We start from the raw sequence: 24,660 nt of genomic DNA, 5'->3' as shown, positions 1-24,660 counted from the left end.
ATCGCTCATCCGCTTACTTCACTGGGCGTTTCAGTCAACAGAGGAACAAGTCGGAACGCAGGAGACGAGGCGAGCAGGAGAGAAAATGGCCGACAGATTTTCTAGATTCAACGAAGAACGTGATTTCCAGGTAAAAAATACTGCAGGAGCTGCACGTATCCGAAACATATAGGACGACCGTGCGTTTTGGAGAGCCGTGCGTTGTACAATTTGGTATTTGTTTGAGCCGCTGAGCTAGCGTTGGCTCTATGACACTACAACAGCGCTATCGTCCCAGTTTAGCAGTGACAAGCTCGAGAGCAGTGAGCTGTCCGTGTCGCCTTCCAGGTTACCTCATACATTTTTAAGAATTTCCAATGAACATCCAGATGGCCGCTGAAGTTTGAGAAGTGCCGTTATTTGACCCCTTGTGTTTGACGGGATGTGTTGTTAATTTGAGAAGGGGTTTTGACGCTGGTAGGATGACCGCAGCTGGCCTGGCATTGAGAGATAAACGCCTCAGTCAAAAGATTATGAGCAAATATCGAATTTACCAACGGCCAACTGACTGCGATATTAATAACTAAATGCACAGTTTTTTTGTTCTAATTGTGAAGCTTCAAAACCAAAGGCTGAGCTTTAAAAATATCTTTTTATTCCAAACTGTGCGTTAACTTTGCTAGGACGTTAGCCGTCATATCGTGTCCTGTGTCTGCTCGCGGTTTTAGCTATATGTGAATAATACAGGCATTGTTCGATTTGTTTTTTTTGTCTTCAGACTGACTCTCGCCTCGCACAATGGCATGTTTTGTGCTGTATTTTGCATAACATACCTGATTTGCAAGTTATGCCAGCTGGTATATAAAGACTACTTTCCTGTCTGTTAGTACGTTAGGACTGTAGTGTGATGCATGGGCTCAGTGTGATAGGAGAGATTCGTTGTTTATTGCATTTAGCTGATGTCAGATGATTTGCTGGCATGTCTTGATTAAAATAGTTTGAGTTGTTTATTGAGATGCATTTAACGTTTACTGATCTCTTGAGAAATCTTGCTGAAGGCCTTTTTGGGCAATGCACAAGGAAAGTTGTTTCTCTCTTGAGGAACGGTGTTATTTGTCGTGAGGGTTTCTTATTATAATTCTTGATGGTCCTTCTGGGAAGGTTCTCCGCTGATTTATCTAGAGACTGGGATAGTTTTGTCCCGCGCTGGTGTGTAGGCAGATGGGCCTTGTTGTCAAAGTCGTCGGCGTCCAGCCCCCATCTGAAAGAAGGGTTTCTCAAACCACCCAGTTGGGCTGTGCATGGAGTATTGACAGGAACAAACAGGCTTTTATTAGAGTGGCCACGAACAGTGTGAAGCCCTTAGTTTAGATTAGAGCCAGCAGCCAACTGAGAGCTTTGCATTGGCAATTTGTCAGGGGCTGGCGACAAAATTAACACCATTTGTTTCTTCTTTAAACAATCGATAGTAGTGTTTTTTTGTTTTGTTTTTCTTTTTGAGCCAGTGTTTAGTTTCACCAGCCTTGTTAGAATGTTTCAAAAGTTTGGAGTTGAGTGCTTGTATAGCAACAACAACAACAACAATAAAATTTGTGAAACAGTAGAGACATAATACATTTTCCGATTCAACTAAAATATGCTCTTTTAAACTTTTATTTAAAATTCTAAGACTATTTCTAAGAAAAATTGAGCAGCAAATCAGTTTACAAATAATTTCTGAAGGATCATGTGACACTGAAGACTGAAGTAATGGCTACATTTGATTAGGTTGTAATAATATTGCACAGTATTATTGTTTTTACTGTATTTTTGAGTTGCTTTTGTACCAGTATATACTTATTTTATAAACATTTTTAAAAGCTTTTTATTAGCAAAAATCTTTTATAATCATTTTTAAACAAAATCTTAGGTTTTTGAAGATTTTGAACTTCATATTGTGATATGTGGAGGACAATATAACAAGTAAGCTCAAGAACTGTCGGAAGACTGAAAGTATTATTATATATTAATAAAAGTCCTACAGAGGTGACTTTCAGAAATGCATAGCTGTGGTCATTGTTCTTGTTCTCTCATGGGTTTTTCCTTTTATGTTTTGCTCGTCTCTGTCTTAGGAAAGCCGATGCATTGTGAATTCAAATGCTTTATGTGTTTACCTGCATAGCATGTCTATCTTTGACAGCAGTGCCTCTTTCTAACTGTGGCCAGCATACCAATGTACCGTTCTGTGTACTTTCCTTTCAGGTCTTGATGGAGTGGTCAGTTTTGTATGTTTGTTGCTTCACCTTTGTGCCTTTGGTCCATCATTATTCCTGAGGCATGTTTATATAAATCCTACGTTTTATTCAACAGACACAGTCTATGACACAGACTTGTTGACCGTTGGCTTTTTGCAGTGTCTGGAAAACGATGAACTGCTTATATTTTGTTTTTGTGAGCCTGAAGAGGCTAAATGCGTCCACCGGTATTGATTTGAGTTAGGCTCATATATAACCGTGTAAAGACTGGACATGCAGTTTTAGGTGGATTGGTTCAGCGTTGCATTCTGCGGTTTGCTCAAGGATGTGATGTCTTTTATTGGGTGATGGAGTGCGATTATCTTGGCTGTGGCGGTTACTCTCTCCATGTTTGGTTGTGTTTTCTAGCTGCAGCACTGAGGTGTGTGTGTGTGCATCTCAGAGATGAGTTGCCGAACTTGGGTTGTGAGTTCAGCTTACAGTCTGATGAATCATGCTTACAAGGTCTGAGCCGCATGTTCTGCTTGGTTGATCCACAGCAGACTAACTGTCAGTCACATTTCTGCATGGGCTCCTGTCTCGGATGCAGTTAAAATCTTTGTGCATGCTGAAAAATGAAAGTTCACTTAAAGGCTCTTCTGTTTATTTCCGCTTAGAGCAAAGCCTGCATGTTGAGTTCTTCTCTCTTGATATATATCGATGTGCCGCATGCCATATTCTCTCTCAGTGGTTGTCCTTTCTGTTCAAAGTTCTGCTGATATGAGTTCAGCTCCGGCTCCTGAGGGGTCTGGACTCAAACTGTCACTGATCCTGCTGTCGCCGGGCAGATGTCTTTGCTACCAGCAGACGGGATGAGAGTAAAATCCGTGCAGGATGGAAATGTATTTTCCAGAAAGGTCTCCCGCAGGGGGTGTCACAATCTGTCTCTCCTTTCCTTTGGGAATTATTTCTCATAAGGCGTTGATCAGCTCCCAAATTGAACAGCTGTATTTTTGGTGAGCTGTTCCTTTATTATTGCTATTTAAATGGTAGTGTTATATATCTGCAATCCAAGTTAGAATTTCATGAAAATGTTTTCTAATGCACTCTCACAAAGTGATGCCGTATTGAACTGTTTTGGTTGACTGTTGTGAGAGACATAAAAGTAGTATGTTGCCATGGACAGCAGTGACATATCCACCTTTATTGGTCATATTTGACTGCTCAGTGCTGCAAAATGCCGATCAGAGTTAAGTATTGTAGAGAGCTGTATAATACATGAATGCTGCCCGCCTTTTTCACATTATCGTAAGTAGTAGTTGAGCACTGGGATCATACAGATCCCTCGTAATGAGTCTGACCCTTGTCATCAGCTGTTTGGGTAAAGGCTGGGGTGGGACGGCTGCTCCCCTGATGCTTGACTGAGTGTTTTTTGTATGTGCATGTGAGTGCGGAGTGTAAATTCTCTGAACAGGTGCCGTTTCATGCCTAACTGCTTTAAGCAGTGACTCGGGTCGAGTTTAAACAAAGACAGCCTTAAGAGCCACCAATTAAATGAGGAGATCTAGTAGTCTCATCTGCTTCCTTGGGGGAACACAGCACATGCGTCTGTCATACGCGGTATCGCTTTGCTCCTCTGCATAATCTTTCTGCCTGCAAATCTTCGCCACCTTGTACAGTATTGCTGTTCTGCTGCAACAACTTTTGTGTCACTCATGTCGTGTCAGAGGGCAGGAGCACGTCAAATCGTGACCCTGCTGAGAGCATATTTTCTTTGTTTGCGTGTGTAAGAGCGCACCGTATTCCCGTTGGATGTATGTGGGAGTATGCTATTGAATGTTGTTGCACCGAATAAATGTCAAGTGCAACTGTTATATTGTTGAGTGAATTAATTACTGTGTTCTTCTGGTGGCCAGTCCAGGTTTGAGCAGTGTGTATGCAGGTGGGTGTGTGTTTGTCATTGGCCTGTCATTGGGACACGCTGACTCCCTGTAGCAGAGGCTCGTGATGGTGCTGTACAAAAACAGCTGACAGCCTTAAACATTTTTAGTCTTTTGAGTGGTTTCTGTTTGCATTAAAGCAATTTGCCTATCTACTCAATTGCCATGATCCTGTAATTTATGTTCTGTAATATTCATTTCTATATTTATTCATTTAATATTCACAAAACTAGCTATAAGAAGCATGGGTGTATGTGTAGCAATAGCCAACAATACATTGTAAAAATTATTCATATTTTTTTGGTACCAAAAATCATTAGGCTGTTGAGTAAAGATCGTGTTCCATTAAGAAACTTTGTATATTTCCTACAATAAATATACTAGGCTAAGTATATATATTTAATTATTGATTAATAATATGCATTGCTACGAACTTCATTTGTAGATCTTTAAAGGCAATTTTATCAATATTCTCAAATTCTTTGAGTTTTTTTGCACCCTTGGATTCCAGTTGTATCTTAGCCAAATATTGTCAGATTCTAACAAACTATGTCAATGGAAAGTTTATTTATTCAGCTTTCAGATGTGTACATTTCAGTGTAAACAAAACCCCATTTAAAACACTGACCTCTTCTTACATTTGACCTCAAACTCACATTTAGATCTTTCTTTTTTTTCTTTTTTTTTAATCAGATGAACAGTTTGGAGGGAAAAAAAGATTTGTCCCTATATTTGTTACATTGTAATTTTAAAGACTTGTCTTACACAAAAGATGTTATTTTAAACTTGTCTGTATTTTATACTGTAGGTTTGAATTTGAGCTATGACACTCGTAGTACAGATAGTAGAGACATTGTCCCTGATCTCATTCAACTTCCTGCAGGTTTTCTTTTCCGCTATCTGTTCAGTAGCGAGTGGCAAAAGATAAAAATAACAGGAATAACGGGGGTAAAGTCTAGATTAACTGACCTATCTTTCATAGAGAAAAAGATGAGCAGGTGGATTGGAAATCGCCCCTCCTCCCTTTCAAGGTGACCTCATTTTTTTTCTCATCTGATTAAATTCCTTCTGTCGGAATCATGGCAGATGAATGATCCGGTTATTCTGGAGTTTAGCTTTGAGCATGCAGCCAAAAATTGGTTTACAAAATCTGGATGTCACCGTTCAGGTTTTTCATATTTGAGGTTTTTGAATGGCATTTGATTTAGAGTGGAAGCACTAATGGGAGGGATTATTCACATGTCGCTATAGTTGCGCCCCCTTACTGCTGTGACTGCTGCGTTGGTTCCTTCGTTGGCTGTGCCGATTTAAAACTAGCTGGTCTGTGTGCGTCTCGCCCAAGTTCAGTGATGCAGGTAGTGACAAGTCTTTACGGCCAACCAGTGTGTAGCAGGGTCGCTTGCAACCTCAGCCGAGGTGGTGCTAAAAAAATGTACCAGATACCGTTCCCGGTGGAATACCCCTTAAAAGTGAACCATGCCAAACCTTACCGTGCCATACCATGCAGAGGAAAAGCACCTGAAGAATGGGACATCTTCCATTTTAGCACATTTTATAACATTTTACAGGAAATGGTTGCTCTGCTGTAATCTGTCTCTCTCTCTCTCTCTCTCTCTCTCTCTCTCTCTCTCTCTCTCTCTCTCTCTCTCTCTCTCTCTCTCTCTCTCTGTCCCCTCAGGGTGGAAATCACTTTGACCAGTATGAGGAAGGTCAGTTGGAGTTGGAACAGGCGTCTTTGGACAAGCCCATAGAATCGGTAAGGCCACACACCTCATTTTGTACTGTTAACTAGAACAGCTACTTCCTGTATGTGAGAGTGTGGATGATTGGTCCAGTCAGGGATAGCCACACCACCTCTATGGTTAGCCCCTTCCCTTATTTTAGAGATCAAATCACCTCCTTTACGGTAAACTCCCTTTCTGGAGGCCACCGTAGACCCCTTCCCTGTTCTCCTCCCCGGCCTTCAGTGAACACATCTGGTGTCATCACCTGTGTGACTATAATGAAGACACAGGTGAAGGAGATCTGTTGGATTGTACCAATCACTGTGATCAGCTTGCTGTTTTGTTTTGATTTTTTTTTTTTTTTTTAGTTTTTTTTTTGTTTGTTTTGATCACAGATGTGAGTGAGTAATGGATGTGTTTGTGTGATGCAGAATGAAGTGTTTTATTTGAACACTTGTTTGAAATGTGAAGTGGATGGCACATTGTGGAAAAGGTAAAAAATACAAACAGACATGCCGTATATAATTCAGCATCCAGACTCTTTGACCGACATGTAGATTTCTGTTACCCCTGATTGCTTAATTTTATGAGTAACAGCCTTATCCAAGGCTGTTTCAAAGTACAGACTTGGAGAGTTTGTCCATGTATACGTGAGTAGGTCCCTCTGGCTGTTGACCTGGATGAGCTCGATTCAGCTGCAGTGTAGGAGGACGCCAAGGGCCTTCATGATAGCCACAGTACATCCAGACCACAGAACAGTTTGCCCTCTTTATTTAAAGGTTGAGTTATACAAGTTAATAGAAAAGGAGAGGCTAGTTACAAATACAACAGGTTGAACAAAGAAGATATATATTAAAATATATATATATATATATATATATATATATATATATATATATATATATAAATATATAAATAAATGTGTGTGTGTATATATATAAATTAACCTAGCAATCCAGAAATGATCATTATACGATATATAGTTGTTGTTGTTGTTGTTGTTTTTCATTTTTTTTCTGTTCATCAAAGAGTCTTCAAAAAAGAAAATAAGTCTAACAGGAGCAGAAAATCATCATATTAGAATGATTTCTGAAGGATCACGTGACTAACAAACTTGGCAATTGACCGCTAAAAAAGACATTTTAAAATATATTTGATATATTAAATAGTACTTGGTTATTGTACCATTTATTAAAAAAAAAATGTTTTTACAACTTTGGTGAATGTAAGAGATGTGTATGTATATCCATATACAAATATATCAATGATATTATAATAGGCTACAGATTATAAAGAGAATCACACCAAATAATAACTCAAATGAAATAAATGGTTAGGTTTCGTGGTTTATGGTTTTCTGTGTTCAGCAAGTAGTGTATGAAACAGGCACACTAAATCTAACTGCAAATGCTCACACTGCGTATGCCACCAAATAGTGGTTATGCTGTAGGTTTGACGTTGAACTGTAACAGACCCTGTAGTTCACTCTGTCCTCCTGCAAATAGACTCCCCTAAGCATACAGGGCAAAGCAACAAAACAAAGCCCCTTCAGAGGATGTGCGTCAACTCTCAGAGCTAGACTTTAATACTAAAGGACAGTCATCTATGCACACAGACATCCAGTGGTTCAATTAAAGCGCTCCGTCAATGTATTAACTCTGAGTCAGTTAGATTTGTCAGACTCGGAGGCAGACCTCTGTTACACAGACACGCCACCAATTCAATTACGCAACTGGTCTGTGTGTCTGCTCCATTTGATTCAAGCTAGACTGACCTGATTTAGATATGAATTACTCAGTGTGTCGTCCACCTCACATAGTTGAGCTAGAGAGAGAGATTGTGTGTGTGTGTGTGTGTGTTTTGACTGAGAGAAAGTGGTGTATATGTGAGCACATAAGTGCCCAGTTGTGTGTGTTTTTGTTTTTTGTGTAAGTGTTTGTGTAGGACAGTTTATTTCAGATATTTTCAGTATTGTACACAACTTGGGGTGTTCGACATTTCTCTCCTGCAGCGAATTGGCCCCAATTAGCTAAGCAGCTCTGACCCGGTTTGTATCTGCACGCTCTGCTCTCCTCCTCCTGTCTCTTTAGGGGCTCCTTGTAACGCTTTCTCACTCTCTCTGTCTCTCACCTCTCCTCTCTCTCTCTTTCTGTCTCTCTCACTATCTCTCTATCTCTCTCATCATTCTGTCCCTCTCTCTGTCTCTCCAACACAGTGATTCGGTGTACAGTACCCTCTGTCATTATGTGCTGGCATGGTGCTTGTGCAACTGGGACTGCATTTTTCGCTGACTAGGCATGAAGATAATATCGCAGGCAGCTCTCGTCTCTGTCTCTCCATCTCGTTCCTCTGGTTCGCTCTGTATTTCAGGGGCTTGCATGCCTGATGCCTCTCCTGCTCTCCACATTGTCTTTTCTGCTCTGGTTACACTCAGACCCATCGACTAAGGCAAATTTATGCAAATATGATTAGGTAAATTCTCAAATTTCCTGTTTCTTACTATTTTGTCAGTTTTTTTTTGTAATATACATGAAAATAAAGTGAAAATACAGATGACGTATTTCATGGCTGAGAGTTTTTCGTCCCATATAAAACATCTGCAGTCCTGTCTTTAAAAACAGGTCATCTATTTAATGAAAACTACCTGTATATATCCAAAAGACCATTTTTTTCATGTGCATTTGTGTCAGCTCAACAATTAGGAAAAAATATGAGTGTCCCATTATTTTGACAAATTCAATTGTATAAATGTATATTTTTATTTATTTTTAATTGTATTTTGTAATATTTGTAAATATTACATTACATAAAAAAATACACTTATTTTTATTTATGTAGCGGACTGGCTGGAAAAAGTCATTTTTGTAGAGTGTGACACCGGACATGGTAAAACTGATCTTAAAATAAGGTTGAAAAAAATAAAATGCATTATGTATACGTGTGTAACATTTGTTAACCTTTGTTAGCCAAAGTCATATCTGTAGTAGCATTCCAATCAGGATTTCTCAGATGTCACGGTAAGATCTGTTTGGTATTGTTTGGAGCAGACACTGTCCCAGAGTGCGAGTCAGAAGGACAGAGAGAGAGAGAGCAGGAGAGGTGGCCTGGCTGCCTGCCTGAACCAAATGATTCCTGCTCCTGCACTATTGTCTATGGAGGGGTGTGGAGAGTAGAGCTGCCACACACAGTGCTCGTAAAGAGCAGTGACGCTATACCCACCGTTGAAAACGATGGCTATCACTCTTTCCTCAATCGCAGAACAACATATGCGCTTTCATTTATTTGCCACCCGTTTTAGAGTGTCAGGGCTATTTTCCACCAAACACCAGAGGTGTATTTATATCACAGAAGTCCTAGCAGCTGGTCCGTGGACGGTGACAGCCATCGCTGCATATATGAGTGTGTGTGCGCGTCTTGCTCGAGCGCTGTGTTTGCCACGCTCTTGTTTTTCCCATGCCCCTCCTCTGCCAATCATTGTGTGTGATCTGTAGGCAGCTAGAGGTCTGTGGTAATCGGGATCTTTTCTTATTTTCCCATATGCTTTTATCTACTCATCCTTCTTCTTTCTTGGCCTCTCAACACCTTTGTTTGTCTGTTTGCATGTTAAGTCAGTAGCATTAGTTTCTCTCACACACACACGCACACATACACACACTCTCCCCTTCATCTTACTATGTATCTCATCTTCCTTTCTCCCATCCCCTAGCCCAAGGAGATGTGCACTGGGCAGTGACCGAATCAAAAGACAAACATCACAAATTGGATCTTTTGCAACTGTTATTGTGAGGTCTTTAGTTACTTGTTTGTACCAACAGTGGACAAAAATAAAACAATAGAAAGTAAATTAAGTAAATGCCAAATAATGGCCAATGAGAGACTATGATTATATATCTCACTGGATCATTTGTCACTTAACAGGTCAGAAAATGACACCTATATTCTTCAATACATTCACTTCACACAGTTTAGCTTTGCAACCACATGTGCACGCATTCTCTTAATGAAGCTCTTCGTGATCTTCTGTATGAAAGTGAACCCCAGGAATGTTCTGATGGAAAGGTCAAGGTTTGCCATTTCGATACAGCACTGACCTGTTGATGCGATCCTATCCGCTTGTTTAGCTGTGATGTAACAAATAAGGTTCCCAGATCTAAGCCTCCACTATGTTTCAGTTGACAACAGCCGTTAATGAGGACTTTTTATTTATAGCATGCATTTAATTTCAGCTTTTAAACACTTACAATGCACAGAGTCACTTGGCTTACAGCATCCTAGTCACCAATATTTTTAACGATTCACTAAAGATGAATCACTCTGTCTGGCCACCGGAGTGGAAGTGGATCGCTGAGTTGTTTTTCATCATCTTTGTTAACCGTCATCTTTTTTAATTATTACAAAGTTAAGAGGTCTAAATGAATAGTTAAAAAATAAATAAAAATAACTTGTTTTTTCACCCTCAAGTTGTTCCAAACCTTTTCTGAAACTTGTCATAGCGCTTGCATATTTTTTTTCGTTGTCCTCATTTGTAAGTCTCTTTAGATAAAAGCATCTGCTAAATGACTAAATGGAATTGTAAATGTAATGTATGACTTGCTTTACACTGTTGTACATAAAAGATGATGTTTTGAAAAGTGTGGGTAACCAAACAGTTGCTAGTTCCTATTGATTTCAAAATATCTACTTTTTAGTTCAGCAGAAGAAACTCTTGCCTAGAAAAACTCTAGAAAATAGATGGAGTAAATGATGGCAGAATTAAAATGTTTGGGTCAACTATCCTTTTAACACCCAGGACTTTACAGGACACTTTAACCACACGTAATTGGTTACAGGGAGATATGTTGCAAATTAGTTCTTTGAAAGTAAATTTTAACCTGGACTCTTGATTTGATTTTTGGCTCTCAAAATATCATTCAGAAATTCAACTCTGTGCAAAATACTGCTCATTCGTGGCCACTGCATAAGACAAAGAAGTGAATGTGACATTAAAAAGCCCTTCTGCTGTCTTCCCATTTGTTCCGGAGCAGTATCCACCTTGTCACAACAAGGAAAATATGCTACATTTGTCTCTCTCCCTCTCTTCTATAAGATACAACACCAGCTGCCCCCCCTCCCCCCAAAAAGAAAACATTGGTTAGCCCATTAACCTACCTTAACTTGGTAACACTTTCTCGCTCTGATCTCTCTGGCAGTTGTTTCTCTGTTTAAAGGACTGACCTTTTGCCGTCCAGCTGTAGAGCATGAAGGTCAGCAGGAACGCAAGTCGCCTTATAAATAGTTTCATCATCAGCCACCACTGGCTGACTCCTACAGTTATTTGATTTGACATTTTCATTGGTCACCGACACAGTTTCTAGTGTGGTTATGTCACTTTAAGATGGTTTTTAACCTTTTTCTGGTGTATCAGAATAGTTTTTAGGACAATCTAGAGAGCAGGTGACGTTTTATATTTCACATTTTCATTGAAAGAAACACATTAGATGCTAAAAATAAGTGTATATTTACATTTTATCTAAAAGGGGAAAAAAATGGGCTACTAGAAAAAATTCCCTTGCTTCAGTAATACACAATATAAAATGTCAAATTTACTGTGATCTCATTCTCTTAGACTGATTTTCAGGTCAGTCTTAATGAAGCTGTCACACATACCTACACTTTGGACATCCGCTCGCTGCCCTGCACATCTCTGTCCTGTTTTAATTTAATCCCACCTTCCTCTCCCTATCTCACCCCCTGCTATTACTATGTTGATAACATCACTCTCTATCACTCTTTTCTTGTGGGAGTGTATCTGTTTGGACAATATAACATTCTTTATGTTGTTTTTAAAATCATTTTATATGAATTAACTGCCAGTTAGTGGATGTGTAGATGTGTGAATTCACTGTGGTAATGTAGTGGATCAAAGAGACAGTGTGACCAGTAGAAAGCTGTAGAGATTGGCCAGTTTCTTCAGTTTGTGTGACGTTTGACTGTTCTTTTGACAGCCCAGGGTTTAAAAGCCAGGTTCGTATGGACATGTTTTCACTCCACTTGCACTGCTGTTGGATTCTTCGGCGTTGTTGCTCTTCATCTGTCTGTTTTATTTTAGTGCATTCATCCATTTGTCCCCACAAAACCCACCCGCCTCCCACGTCTGCCTGACACTCCATTCACGGGCCCGGTGATTGGCCCTGGGCCACATTTGAATGATTCTGATTGGCTAATATGAGGGATTAAACTAAACAAAGACAGCTCTCTTCATCAAGTCCCGTTTCTCTTGATCTAATGGTCTCCTGTTTGAGAAAGAGGAGTTCACCATTACTATGTAAAGTGCTCCACTCAGCAGGAAGAGGTAATGTGAGGTCAGCTCAACGCACACTCTGTTTAGATGCTCCACCAGTCCTCAGTATGATGAAATGCTGTGTGTTGTTAGCAGAGGATGCTGCAGAGCCACTGCATTGCAGGCCTTTTGGGCTGGGCTTACTGCAGGCGCATCTGCACTGCTGATAAACCAAAGATCCTGGGACTTTCGCTCTTTTGATGCCGTGGTCTGTCGTCTCGTCTGTGCACAGTCATGTGTTTTCTGTTTAATTCTGTTCTATCTTTTGGGTTCGTTTTTTTTGTTGTTGTTTTTAATAGACCGTTTTAATACAGTCCCTCACTGCAGTTGGCCTTATGCTGGTTTTGATGTACGCTCTGTTGCCTCCTCTGCTGACTATAAATACAGAAACGGAAATGATCGTTATCCCACGGTCTTGTTCCTTTTTTCATCCCTGTAATTTGAACGCAAGAACATGCACAGAAGTGTTTGGATGTCCAGAGGCCCAAAGGGGATTTTGCACAAGATGCGCATTAGTGCAGCTCCCCAAGCTCTAACCATCTGGAGAAAACATTTTCACGTTCCTTCACCACACACGTATGTATGCAATGAACTGAAGATTCGCTATAGGTTATTTTAAAAATATGTAGGAGAGATTGACCAACATTTACTGATTACAGATACTGATATTTAAAAAAATAAATGAATAAAAAATTTGTTGGATATGATAAGAGCAAACATGCAGAACAGATGTTTTGGTAGAACTAACTTCTGATTTTTTTTTTTTTAAACATAACACTAATGCTAGTGGTTTTCAAATGCGCTACTATTTAAAAGTTACTATTTGAAACTATTACTATTTAAAAGTTTAGGAATTATAGCAAAGTAAATGCTGTTCTATTGAACTTGTATTACTGTTGCCTCAAACCTTTAATGCAATACAACTAGGACAAGGTTGAAAGTAATAATTTCTCATTTTAATGAGCTGGTCAAAATTTTTAAATCCTCAAAATTGATTTATGATGTTTTCAGTTGATGCGTGAACGGTTTTATTGTGAAATTCATAATTATCTCTTTGATCAACTCTTTTGATCAACTGTTAGTTGCTGCACAAATTAGCCATGAATGAACATCAGAAGGTGTGTTAAAGAAAACATGGTATTTCTATAATCACTCAATGCAGTTCTTTTGTATTTTTGATCAATTTAGTGAGCATAAGACACTTTTAATAACATTTAGATTATTGGCCCCAAACATTTAAATGTTAATGTATATCCTAATACGTTCACAAAGTATAATTATGCAAAAAGCAGTGCTCAGAAGAAAGTGGTACCTGCATGAAGTTCTGGTTTAACTTACAGTAGTGTAATATCATTGTTGGGCTCTATTGTTTAGAGACCTTTTACAATGGTGTGCTTGATTATTGGTTTATGTAACAGCTAATTTTCATATCCTTTTGTTTAAGGTAAGGTGAACTGAGGAAATGGTCTTCTCAAATTTTCCCCAGGTTTTCTCATTTCAATTTAATGTAATTGCAACCCAACCCTTAAGCGAGAAATGACTTCTCAGGAGGCCTCTTGCAATAACCCCATTAAACAAATGGAAAAATATGATCAAATCCCAGTAGCAATCTTAACACCAAAGCAAGGAAAAGAAATGGAGTAGCTAATTGAAGCACTGCTTAAAGCAAGTGTTATTGTTCCCTTTTATTTTTTTTATTTTATTTATTTATTTATTTTTTTAATCAATATCCAAATTGGCCAAACTGTTGAAGGGTGTGGCAAACAATCGGCAGCAATAATGGAAAGTGGGTGTGTTTTGTGGGGGTGATCACTCCCTCCCTACCCATAATGCTCTAACCTAGTTCTTGCTCCACTCCTCGCCTCTCACACAACACTCATGGCTGCTCCATCTTATGCTCACCCTCTGTAGGTTGTGACATCTGTTTAGATGACCTTGTGCATCACCGCTGTATGCTCGTCCTCATCTCTAACAACATCCTGAGCTCTCTGCTGCCCTCTTCCTCCCTGTATATGCTTACTACTATACAGACATGACTAACACCGCCGTTTCTTTTTGTTAAAAGTGGTTTAACAAAAAGCTGCATGCTGGTTAATGGTTTTTTGTTTTCACCTATTTTCTTTTTGTTCATAATGGCCTTTTATTTGTGGTGTGTGTGTGTGTGTATAGATGGTATAAATAGGTATTTTTCTTTTCTCAGTGCAGCACACTTTTTATTTATATATATATATATATATATATATATATATATATATATATATATATATATATATATATATATATATATATATATATATATATATATATATAACCCGTAAAGTAATTTTTCTTTATGCTTTGATCAGATGAAAGCTATTTATTACTTACATTTTTTTCTTACTATTGCGTTTCACATTTTTCTTTCTATACCCTGTTTTTCTTTCTATATCTTTTTTTAAGCATCAGATCAGTATGTAAAATGTGAACGTACACTCACACACATGCAGATCGGGCCTCTCAATGGTAACCTGAGGCCTCCCTCTCTCTGCACTTTTCTTTTTGTCTCTCCATAAATCTATCGATCTACTTCTCTTACTGTCTCGCTCCTCCATCTCCTTTCGCTCTCGTTACAGCTACATATTGTATGTTTTTTGTTTGGTTTTTTTTTTTTTTTTCCTGGTGCCTCTGTTGTCATGATGATGAACTCACAAAAAGCTTGTAAAAGTTTTTGGTTTTTGTGTATGCAAGCTCTATGTCTGTGCCGTTTCTTCCCCTTTAGTTGTTTGTGTAATCTCCCTCCCTGAGACGGTTTATATATGTATTTGTGTCATAATACGTATATAACCAAGCGTCCCCCCCTTCTTTCCTTTGAGACTGAAAGTGAATTAGTAGACTCAGAGGTTGGTAGCGTTTACCCTTTTCTCTTAGCCATTATACCTCTAAAGGCCCCTTTTTATGATGTAGATGAGATGTTAGACTATAGACTTTAGGATGAAGTTGGGTTCAATTAATCCTGCACAGAAACAGATGTGCCTTATTACAGAGCCCAGTGACTTTTCCTCCTCTTGTTCTTTCTATCTATCTCCCTCTGTTCTTCCTCCCTCTCTCTCTCTCCCTCCCTTCCGCTCCCCATCTGACAAGGAGTTTAAAGGTGTAGCAGATGTTGCTAATGTTGATGACAGTGAGTGAAGATGTTTTGACAGTTGTCTGGCTACCACATGTACTTGTGAGTGAGTGTGCGCGTGTGTGAGAAAAGCGCTTCTTATTATTGGAATATTGTGGTCTTTCTTTCCTCTCTTCCTTACATCAGGATAACATTGGGCACCGGCTCCTTCAGAAACATGGCTGGAAGTTGGGTCAAGGCCTGGGCAAAACCATGCAGGGTAAGCAAGCAACCCTCTCTGTCAAACTCGATCTCTCCCACTCTTTCTCTCTTGATTTCCACCCAACAGCATCGATGCTGTATGGTTTGATCCGTTGTAAAAATGTTCTTTCTTTTCTGATCTCTCTCTTTCTCTCTCTCTAATCTGTTCCAGCACACCATTTGTATTTCTCATTTGTACTGACATGGATGTCTCTGTGAGGAATGAGTTTGTTTGGACTGTAGTGTTGCTATATACAGTGAATGGGGGAAGACAGGGTGAGATGGATAGAGGAAGATAGAATGGCTTGAGATGGCATCAGACAAGCATTTCCTGTGGAACACTGTTTTTGAGAATAGATAATATGTACATGAGATGGGCATTTCAGTTTTTTTGCAGTTGAGTACTGTAACACAACAATTAGATATTGATTTAATCCTGTTAGGCGCATATTTTATGTGTTTTAATAAATTGTTTTGTTCAAACTTTTTTGTTAGGTATAGGGAAAAAGCAGAACAGTAACAGGGAATAAATCCACAACTTGACTCTTCACAGTAAAAAAAAAAAAAGTAAATTATATTAAACTATGTATCATCCACAATATTGAACAAACCCAACTATGAAACTTCCACAATGCAAAAAATCCAAAAGTTAGTTTTTCTCTTAGCAAGGTCAAAGATTAGCAAAGTCCCTGTCCAGTTTAGGAGGTATTAATAAGATCTAAATATTCATACGTGCCCAAAAAGTGCATCTCATATATATATATATATATATATATATATATATATATATATATATATATATATATATATATATATATATTTTTTTTTATTATATTTTTTTTTTTTTTTTTTTTTTATTTACTACTGAATATTATTGAACAGCATAGAAGAGTTACATTTCATAACAGAATTGATACAGTACTTTCTACAATTTGACTGCCCAGTTGCTCATGAACATCCCTGATATGGACTGACATACCCTTATTTTTATGTAGCCCAGGTTCAAAGGAGAAACCAAAACACAAACCGTCATGAGATCCTCTCAGTCATAACAGATGAAAGCATTCATTCACTTTGTGTTCTTTTGGAGTGCCTTTGAGGAAGATCAGCTCTTTTGTTTCTTTCTCCTTTCCTCTGTCCTCTCCCAAGTCCCCCTTTACTTTCTCCACTGCAGTTGACTTGAGGCCTGCAGAATGTCAGAGATGCTGCATTAATGCAGTGTTGTCAGTGGTTGTTTGGTTTGCATGTGTGTGTGAGAAAGTAGAATAACATTTATAGGAGCCATTCTTCCCTGCAAAAGATCCCTTGTGTCTCACTGCGCAAAGAGCATAGATCAGATTTACAGAGTGTAAGATTTAATATTGACTTTACTTAAGAGAATTCTAACAGTTTGGCACTTGTAAGCAGAAATCACGTCATGCGAGTAAGGAAATACGGTTACTTGGAAGGGAGTGTTTTTTGGTTTTTTAGTAGATGCTTAAATGTCCCCCAAGACGGACAGTAAAGTTATCCTTCTAGACCACTCTGTTTTTGGTCATTACCTCATCTTGATGCAGTCATTGGTGAACCAAGGACTATGTAGAAATTGATCAGCGGTTACAGAGACACACACACACACACATCTTATCGTCCCCTCAGGATGCTTGTGTGCTGCAGTCACGCTGCGAAGCCTGCTGGAAATAAAGCACACAAAGAGGAATGCTAACATGCGTCATCCTCTTAGTGCATCAGTTTAAGAGTAAGTGCAGAATAAATTGTAGTGTGTATTATAGCCTGAAAGGATGTTTAGATATCTGAGCACATTTCAACAGGAGTAGAGATTTGTGATGTTCTAGGTCTTGATCTCTTTCTTTTGTTCTTTTCCTTTATTTCTCACTACAGCTTCGGAGCGTGTGGGAGGTTTTGTTTGTTTGCACAGAAACATGAAAACACCCTCATGTTTCAGTAAATTGAACTGCCCACATGTAAATCAGTACTATCTGTTCTCAACACAAGGTGAAAGAAGGCAAAACCAGCTGCCTTGTTAAACATGCTGCCTTTTTGAATTGACCTTTAAATCGTTTTAGCAGAAGGTTTTGATTCAAAAAGAACTTGCTTTGACAGAAATCAATGCTGGCTCTCTCTCTCAGGACCTCTGTTTAAAGTAAACAGTGAAGGTTTGTGTCAGCTAACTTTTGCAAGGTCATTTTGGCCCATTGGGCGAGTTTGTGAGTGTCTCCCTAGAGACTGCTTTTATTGCACACATGCACACTCTCTAGACACTGCCCTGCAGCTGTTAAGATAGCTCTGCTGTTTAAGTGCTGAAGTCAGCATTGTGTAAAAGCCCAAGATCTTAATTCAGTACTCAGTGAGCATAAATGGGAAATGCATCCTGTCTGTTTTTATTGTTCCCAGTGAGCGCTTCCCTCAATATCTCGTATCAAGAAAAATAACATTAACAGGATAATTATTCATCAAAAATTAAATTAATCAAAAGTGACAGTAAAGACATTTAAAAGGTTAGACAGTCTTTCTTTTGAACTTGTTACCAAATCTCAAACAAATTTTTGCTTCCCCAAAAATGTTGAGCAAGTTAAGTTTTAAAGATTAATAGCAAAAATTTATATTTTAAGCACCAAATCAGCATATTAGAATTATTATTAATTATAAATAATTATAGAATTATAAATTCAGCTTTTGCTATCATATTTAGAAATATGTTGAAACAGAAAAGAGTTGATTTATAATACCTTACAATAGTATTGTTTTACTGTTATGTTTAAATCATTAAGTATAAGTAACATGCAAACTCTTGAGTAAGTAATGTGTATACTTTTAGGATAGTCATCGAAATATTCATATTTACTCCGAAATGGTTTATAAAGATGTATTTTTTTGCCTTTTTAGCATTGCTATGTTTGCTGCTGATGTTTAAACAGACACTTTTAAAGTATAACATTTGATTCACATTCACATTTGAAGTCTCAGTGGAAAGATGTTATTTGCCCATTAGGAAGCTTAATGGGCCAATACAATCATTCTGATGTTCTCCGTATTGCTTAAATTTATATTGCCAGCACTACTTCACATAGAGACAGCATTTCCCTAAACAGTGACAACAGAACGGCATCTCTCTTTTTGGCCTTTGCTGTAGCAGCTCACATACCATTGGCTGCTTTCTTAGAACTTGGAGTGCTGAAAACCCAGAGGAAGTAGCCGTAGCCAGAGGTTGTCATCCCGGCCAAGTCAAGTGTGTGACAGATTAGGAATGTTTCCAGTGCTCACCGGCACCGCCCATCTGTTTTGTAGCTTGGCACGACACTCAAAAGATCAGAGTTTTGCCCTTTCTTGGTTGCCTTCATCCTGTCATCATACTGTTTGTGTTTAATACACAGCGCAGATAGGGAGTGGCTGCAGTTTATTTGCAGTGGAAGAGATTTTCCAGATGAGATAAGTCCTAGAGCTTCCAGGGAGTTTGAGGAAGTAGATTAGTTCTTCCAGGACCAGAGTGAGAGCTTGTGCAAAGCAAGCACACCAGATGACGGTGTATATGTTTTGAACCAGTCAAGTGTTCAGATTGGGAACTACCTGAAAACACACTCTCTTAGTAACAAAGGGCTCTGCTGCATACATGCACCAACAAACACATCTGTTCACCCATTCAGGTGCTCATGCCATGGTGTTTGAACCTCCTGATCCTTTTCCTCTTCTCTCTATCTTTTGGACAGAGCCTTGGTACTGAGTGTGCATTTACTGAAATGTCTCCCCAATGCTTTGAGTTTCCATTGTATTGACTCTGTTTTTTTACTCTTCTTTCTTTTTTTTTTTGTTTTTTTACTCTTGTTTTTTTAGGTAAGGTTTGTAGGACCTCCCCACTGTATGTTTGTGTGTATGTTTGAGTAAGTGTGCGTGTGCGTGTGGATGTTTTTTCTTGAAATAATACGTAATAACTCTCCCCCTTTTACAGTGTAGCCTAACGGCTTCTTTTAGTTCTTCTCTCTACGCTTACAATCACTAAATGCTCTCTGCTCAAAATACCAGCGCTACGATTTGAAACTCATACCAAAATGGAATCAGTAAACATTTAGTAGAAATTAATTAATTGTCCACAGTTTTTTTTTCTTTCTTTTTTTGTTTACTTATCTTGATTGTGTTCAGATTTCACCCATGTTAGAATAGTCCTAAATATTAGTTTAATGTATGTTTGGCTGCGACGGGGGTGTTTTGATTGGCTGAGAACATGAGATGGGGGCCCTCTGATTGGCTGTGAATATGATTCTTGCCTCTTTCCCATGATACCCCTGAATGGCTTGCCAGAATGAGCCTCAATCTCCTGCCCATTCTCCCCCTCCTTCCGCCTTCGATCGGTCTATCTGCCTGCGTCCACTTTTGTGAAGTGAATGTACACCTGTGGTACATGTGGGAGTGGAAATTGTATGTGCAGAGTGTGTGTGCGTGTGTGTGTATGTGTGTCACCAAAACGAGGGGTGGGGGCTCAGGTGTTTTAGCTTGCAGGGAGAAGTCTTCACACCATCCCACCTGCATCCCACTTCTCCTCTTATAAATGTACTTACTCGTGAAAGCCTCACCTGACCTGACCCATCTCCTTCCCCCTCTCCTGCAGAGCATGCTGGCTGTAGAGACCCAGTCTTGTGAAGCTGAGTTTTAAGCAACGCAGGATACAGCAAAACAGATTGCAATTGATTCCTCGATAAATGGCGAGATGAAAAGTGTGGCTTAAAGGCTGTGAAAGCGATCCAGTCCTCTAAAGGAGCCTGCTGGCCGATAAGAACGATGCGCTGCTAAAAGCTCACTCACAGCATATGCTTCTCATAGCTCGTGCAGCTGCGTGATGAAGTATGCATACGACGGCCTCCGTCTCAAACACATTCATGCGGAAACTTGGACCCGCATGGGGCATTGGAGAAAGGGTGGGGTGCTCCTTTTTTGGACGGTTGATAGATTTCTGTTGAAGGACAATCAACAAAAAGAGGGGAAACGAGAGAGCGGACAGCTTTAGGACCGGTTTTCAGGTTCTCCTCTGAAAACCTGTGTTTTAGAGGGAAATCCTAAATTAGTAACCCAAAAACTTGAAATTATAGCACCAGAAATGAGCAGTCAAGAGGAGGAGAGAAGGAGTGTCAGGGATGGTGAGAGGGTATCCCTGTAATCACCCAGGCCCATTGGTAGGGGGTACACCAAAGCCCCCGCCCCCCCAAACCCAACCCCTAACCCTTTACCCCATTCCCCTGAACGCTCTCTTTGTGCCTCAATCTTCCTGCTTAACCAATTGGTGTTTCTTTTTTGCAGCATTATGATCCTGGCCATGTTGTGCTGATGGTAAACTTAGTGGTAAATGTTATTTTTACCCCGATTGAATTGGTTATTTTATTATGATTTGATTTATGCTTTCATTTTTTTTTTGTTTTGTTTTTTGTTTTGTTTGATTTTACTTCCCCCATTTCTTGTTTTGATATGACTCTCATCATCAGAGCACCAGTGTTTAATAGGCTTAAACTGTCTCTACCTCTCTTTGTATTAGTCTTCATTCTGCTGCCCGTCTCTTAGTGTTCAATATGCACTCTTCTAGAACACTCTCATTCTGTTTGTTTTCAGTTTTTTGGGGGATATTTAGACCCACTTCCCCTTTTTTGTTGCATTGCACCCTTTTCGTCCAGTCTCGTTATGTTTTTTCACTGGAATGCATAATGCTAGTCTTGACCTCACATTGTTCCCAAAGATTGTTGGGAAGGGAAAGGATTGAGATCGCTGACTTGGGGGCCTGATTTTGGGATTCCCACCTACATTTTTAGGGACAATTCTTTAACAACCCTCCCAGATGATCAATATGATGCTAGAAATTTAATGTTTTCCATTAGATATGATAGAATGTTACAAGACTCAATAACCAGATGCCTCAATATTGTTTAGTTGTCTAATTCATACGAGGCTCATTTGTTGTATATAGTTTCTCTGTTTCGTTATTAAACTCTTGTGCACCCTGGTGGTAGGATAAATCCCTCAGCTCACTTTCCTGCAAGCTCTGGTGGGGGCTGGAATCCCGTCAGGCCCTTATCGTTTTCGCACACACTCCTTTATCACTTCATTACAGGAACAATTATACCACTGGGCTGAAACTCAATTCTTTCTGCCACAAATTAGACCATCTTAAGATTCAAAATTGTAATGCGTCTTATTCTGCTCCAGGGCTAGGAATCAATGCTTTATCTATCATGACTCAAAACACTGCTTTCTCAAAATGCAATACTGAAGATTTAATTCCTTTTTAATTTAGAGAAATTTAAAAGACATAGAATTCCTCTTTTGGTAGTTCAGAAGAATGAGTGCAAAGAAGGGGATAATTTAGTTTTTCAAATTTTTTCAGAATTTCTTTTTTGTTAAGTTAAAGATAAAAGGTTTTAGCATTATATATTATAAAACAATACTATCAAATGCTATAGGAATTAACTGATAGTAAAATTATGGCCAATATCGATTGACCAATACTTATTTTTATGTTGCAAATTGAAAATGTTTTACCTAAAATAGTCTGTCAGTGTTAAATCAGTGCATTTAGGAATCGCACAACTATAATGTACAGCCAGTGCAGTATTTTTGACATACCCTTCTCTCTGTTTCTCTCTAACTTCACCTCACCTCTCCTCTGCACTGTCCTATCATATTAAAGTATATATATATATATATATATATATATATATATATATATATATATATATATATATATATATATATGGTACATGGATAATGAATGTATTATCGATAAGTAAATCTTACAATATTATTCAAAACTAACATATATATCTATCGCATCTGAAAAAAAAAAAAATACTAATATCAACTTCTTTGTTAGTGTATATGTGAAGTTCCTAGCCCTTTATTGTGGTAAGTTACTTCTAACATTATTCAGACATTTTTCTTGCCTTCTGTCATTATATCAGCCCAAGGGTATGAACTGATCCTGCTTTTAACTTGAACAACCCCAAAAAAATGGTCAAAAAAAGAGGAAGACTGACAGAACAAAAAAACTGAAATCCAAACGACTGATTGGAGTCTGATTGACTGTGACCATGGTGCTAGCCTGTGCAGCCGCAGATTAGTATGACTTCTGTTCTTGTGCCTTTTCTCCTTTATTTGAGACCCCCACCCTTTCCTGTCTCTGTGTCTGTATGTTTGCCACCCCCACCCCATCCCCACACTCTCCCAGGTAAGTACATCCTTTCCCCAACCCTGCACTGTCACCATGGCAACCTCTGGCCTTTGACGTCACTCTGCTGCTGTAGCTCAGTGCTTGTGTCCTTATTCTCTCTGTTCTCTGTCTTTCTCTCACTCCCTGTGTCTCTCTCTCTCTCTCTCTCTCTCTCTCTCTCTCTCTCTCTCTCTCTCTCTCTCTGCTTCGTTTGGCTGGTTATGAGTGGATTAAGCAATTATGTGTCAATCTTCAATGTAGTTTTGATTGTCCTTTTTTTCTTTTGTTTCATTCTGATTTGTGTTCATTTTTCTGATGTTACTTTTCCTCTGATCTAGGTCTTTTCACAGCTTGTGTATAGAAAACATGACAGGCTATGACTATCAGTAAAGCATCACTATTTCAGCATATCATATGGGTCACAAACCTTCATTTGCATCCAGGTGTGGCCTGCAGTCAGGTAGGAAAATCAGACGATGAGGAGCTCAGAGAAGGTTTAAACCTAGAAAACCTAAATAGGTGTAAAAAGAGGGTAATATGGAAGGCACACTGTTTATCAAGTAGTCAGTGTCATTGCAGTACTGTGAAAAGATGCAGTGAATGCTGATATTTTCCCCCTTCTGTCATCTGAGTTAAGAATATGAGTTGGACAGAACACAATGTAAGATATAGTTTAAAAGAGAGGAAGGGAGATAACAGATAATAGCAAGGAAGAAAGAAAGGATGAAAAAAGACCTCCTTGAGCAGGCCACTGTAGGGATGCTGTGGCAAATTCAGTGAAAACTTCGGCCCAACTTTTTGTCTCCCACGCTTCTTAAAACAGAAGTTTCTATCAGGGTATGCAGTTTGTTACAAAATAAATTGGTAAACAATTAAATCTAGGCTTAGTTACAATCTCATTGCAGCACCTGGAATGGCCTTTTAAAGGAGAGCTGCACATGAAGCTGTGAGAATGGCTAGAGTTTGGTTCACTGTAGCTTTCTGGTCTCTTGCACTTGAAGGCAGTCTCTCTAACCCAGCACCCTGTGCTCTAAGCAGGCTGTCCCGCCCCGAATTTTCTCTTCTATCTGAGCAAAAGTCTAACCTCTGCCCCTTCTCTCTCTCTCTGCCTCTCCCCCCAACATCATAGGACGAACTGACCCTGTGCCCATCGTCCTCAAATATGATGTCATGGGAATGGGCCGCATGGAAATGGAGGTGAAATTAAGTTGTTGTTTTTTTTTTTTTACTGAATGTTAACGTTAAAGTATGCCCCTCTAACCGTAGTGTGTATGTTGGTGCCCACAGCTGGACTATGCAGAAGATGCCACAGAGAAGCGTCGGGTGTTGGAAGTGGAAAAAGAAGACACAGAGGAACAGCGGCAAAAATACAAGGTGAGATTCTATTATATCAATCTATTTATTTATTTTTTACAGTAGCCTATGTATCATATAAGAAGGAAGCATTTGACTAGTATTTTGGTGTAAAAAGGTTATGATAATCTCTATAATAATAATTACGTAAGGGAAGGTTAGCTTTAGGCATTTCAATTAAAGCATGTTTAGCATAGCTATTTTAGTTTGGGGGGGTTTTCTTAGCCTTCCATTAACTAGCTAAGCTATCTGCTGCCGTCACAGTGTAATTAGTGCATTCACGTGCATTCATTAGTGCATTATGTCCAAAGTTGTGTTTTTATGTTGGAAAGTGGAAAAAAAAAACAGGCACACTCGCCATACTACAAAGATTTGTTGGTTTTCTCATTCAGGCATGGCACTGAAATAAGGAACTGGAATCCACGTTCTGATATGGTTCAGTACATACCAGTTACTTAGGGACGGGTGCCATACTGTTACCGGGTTTCCAACCCAACCCTTCTAAAGAGCCATTCGTTTTGTTTTTCGATGCTAATGTGCCAACAAAGAGAGGAGCAGGGTGAAAGGAGCATTATCATTTAAAGAGACTTGCACAAACAGGTC

General features: G+C 39.0%; 1 protein-coding gene across 1 annotated transcript in view; it reads left to right on the top strand.

The window, feature by feature from the left end:
* Positions 1–30: 30 nt before the first annotated feature.
* gpatch8 (G patch domain containing 8) overlaps positions 31–24,660 on the top strand; it is a 30,868-nt gene continuing 6,238 nt past the window's right edge. Inside the window, 5 exon segments of the mRNA XM_043234931.1 lie at positions 31–130; positions 5,811–5,888; positions 15,465–15,537; positions 23,834–23,901; positions 23,992–24,078. Of these exon segments, the coding sequence (XP_043090866.1) occupies positions 86–130; positions 5,811–5,888; positions 15,465–15,537; positions 23,834–23,901; positions 23,992–24,078 (351 nt within the window). The 5' untranslated portion in view covers positions 31–85.

Source organism: Puntigrus tetrazona, chromosome 3 (genome assembly GCF_018831695.1).
Source record: "Puntigrus tetrazona isolate hp1 chromosome 3, ASM1883169v1, whole genome shotgun sequence".
Lineage (NCBI taxonomy): Eukaryota > Metazoa > Chordata > Actinopteri > Cypriniformes > Cyprinidae > Puntigrus > Puntigrus tetrazona.
The sequence above is the reverse complement of the archived record's forward strand: the minus strand, read 5'-3'. Positions and strand labels throughout refer to the sequence as shown.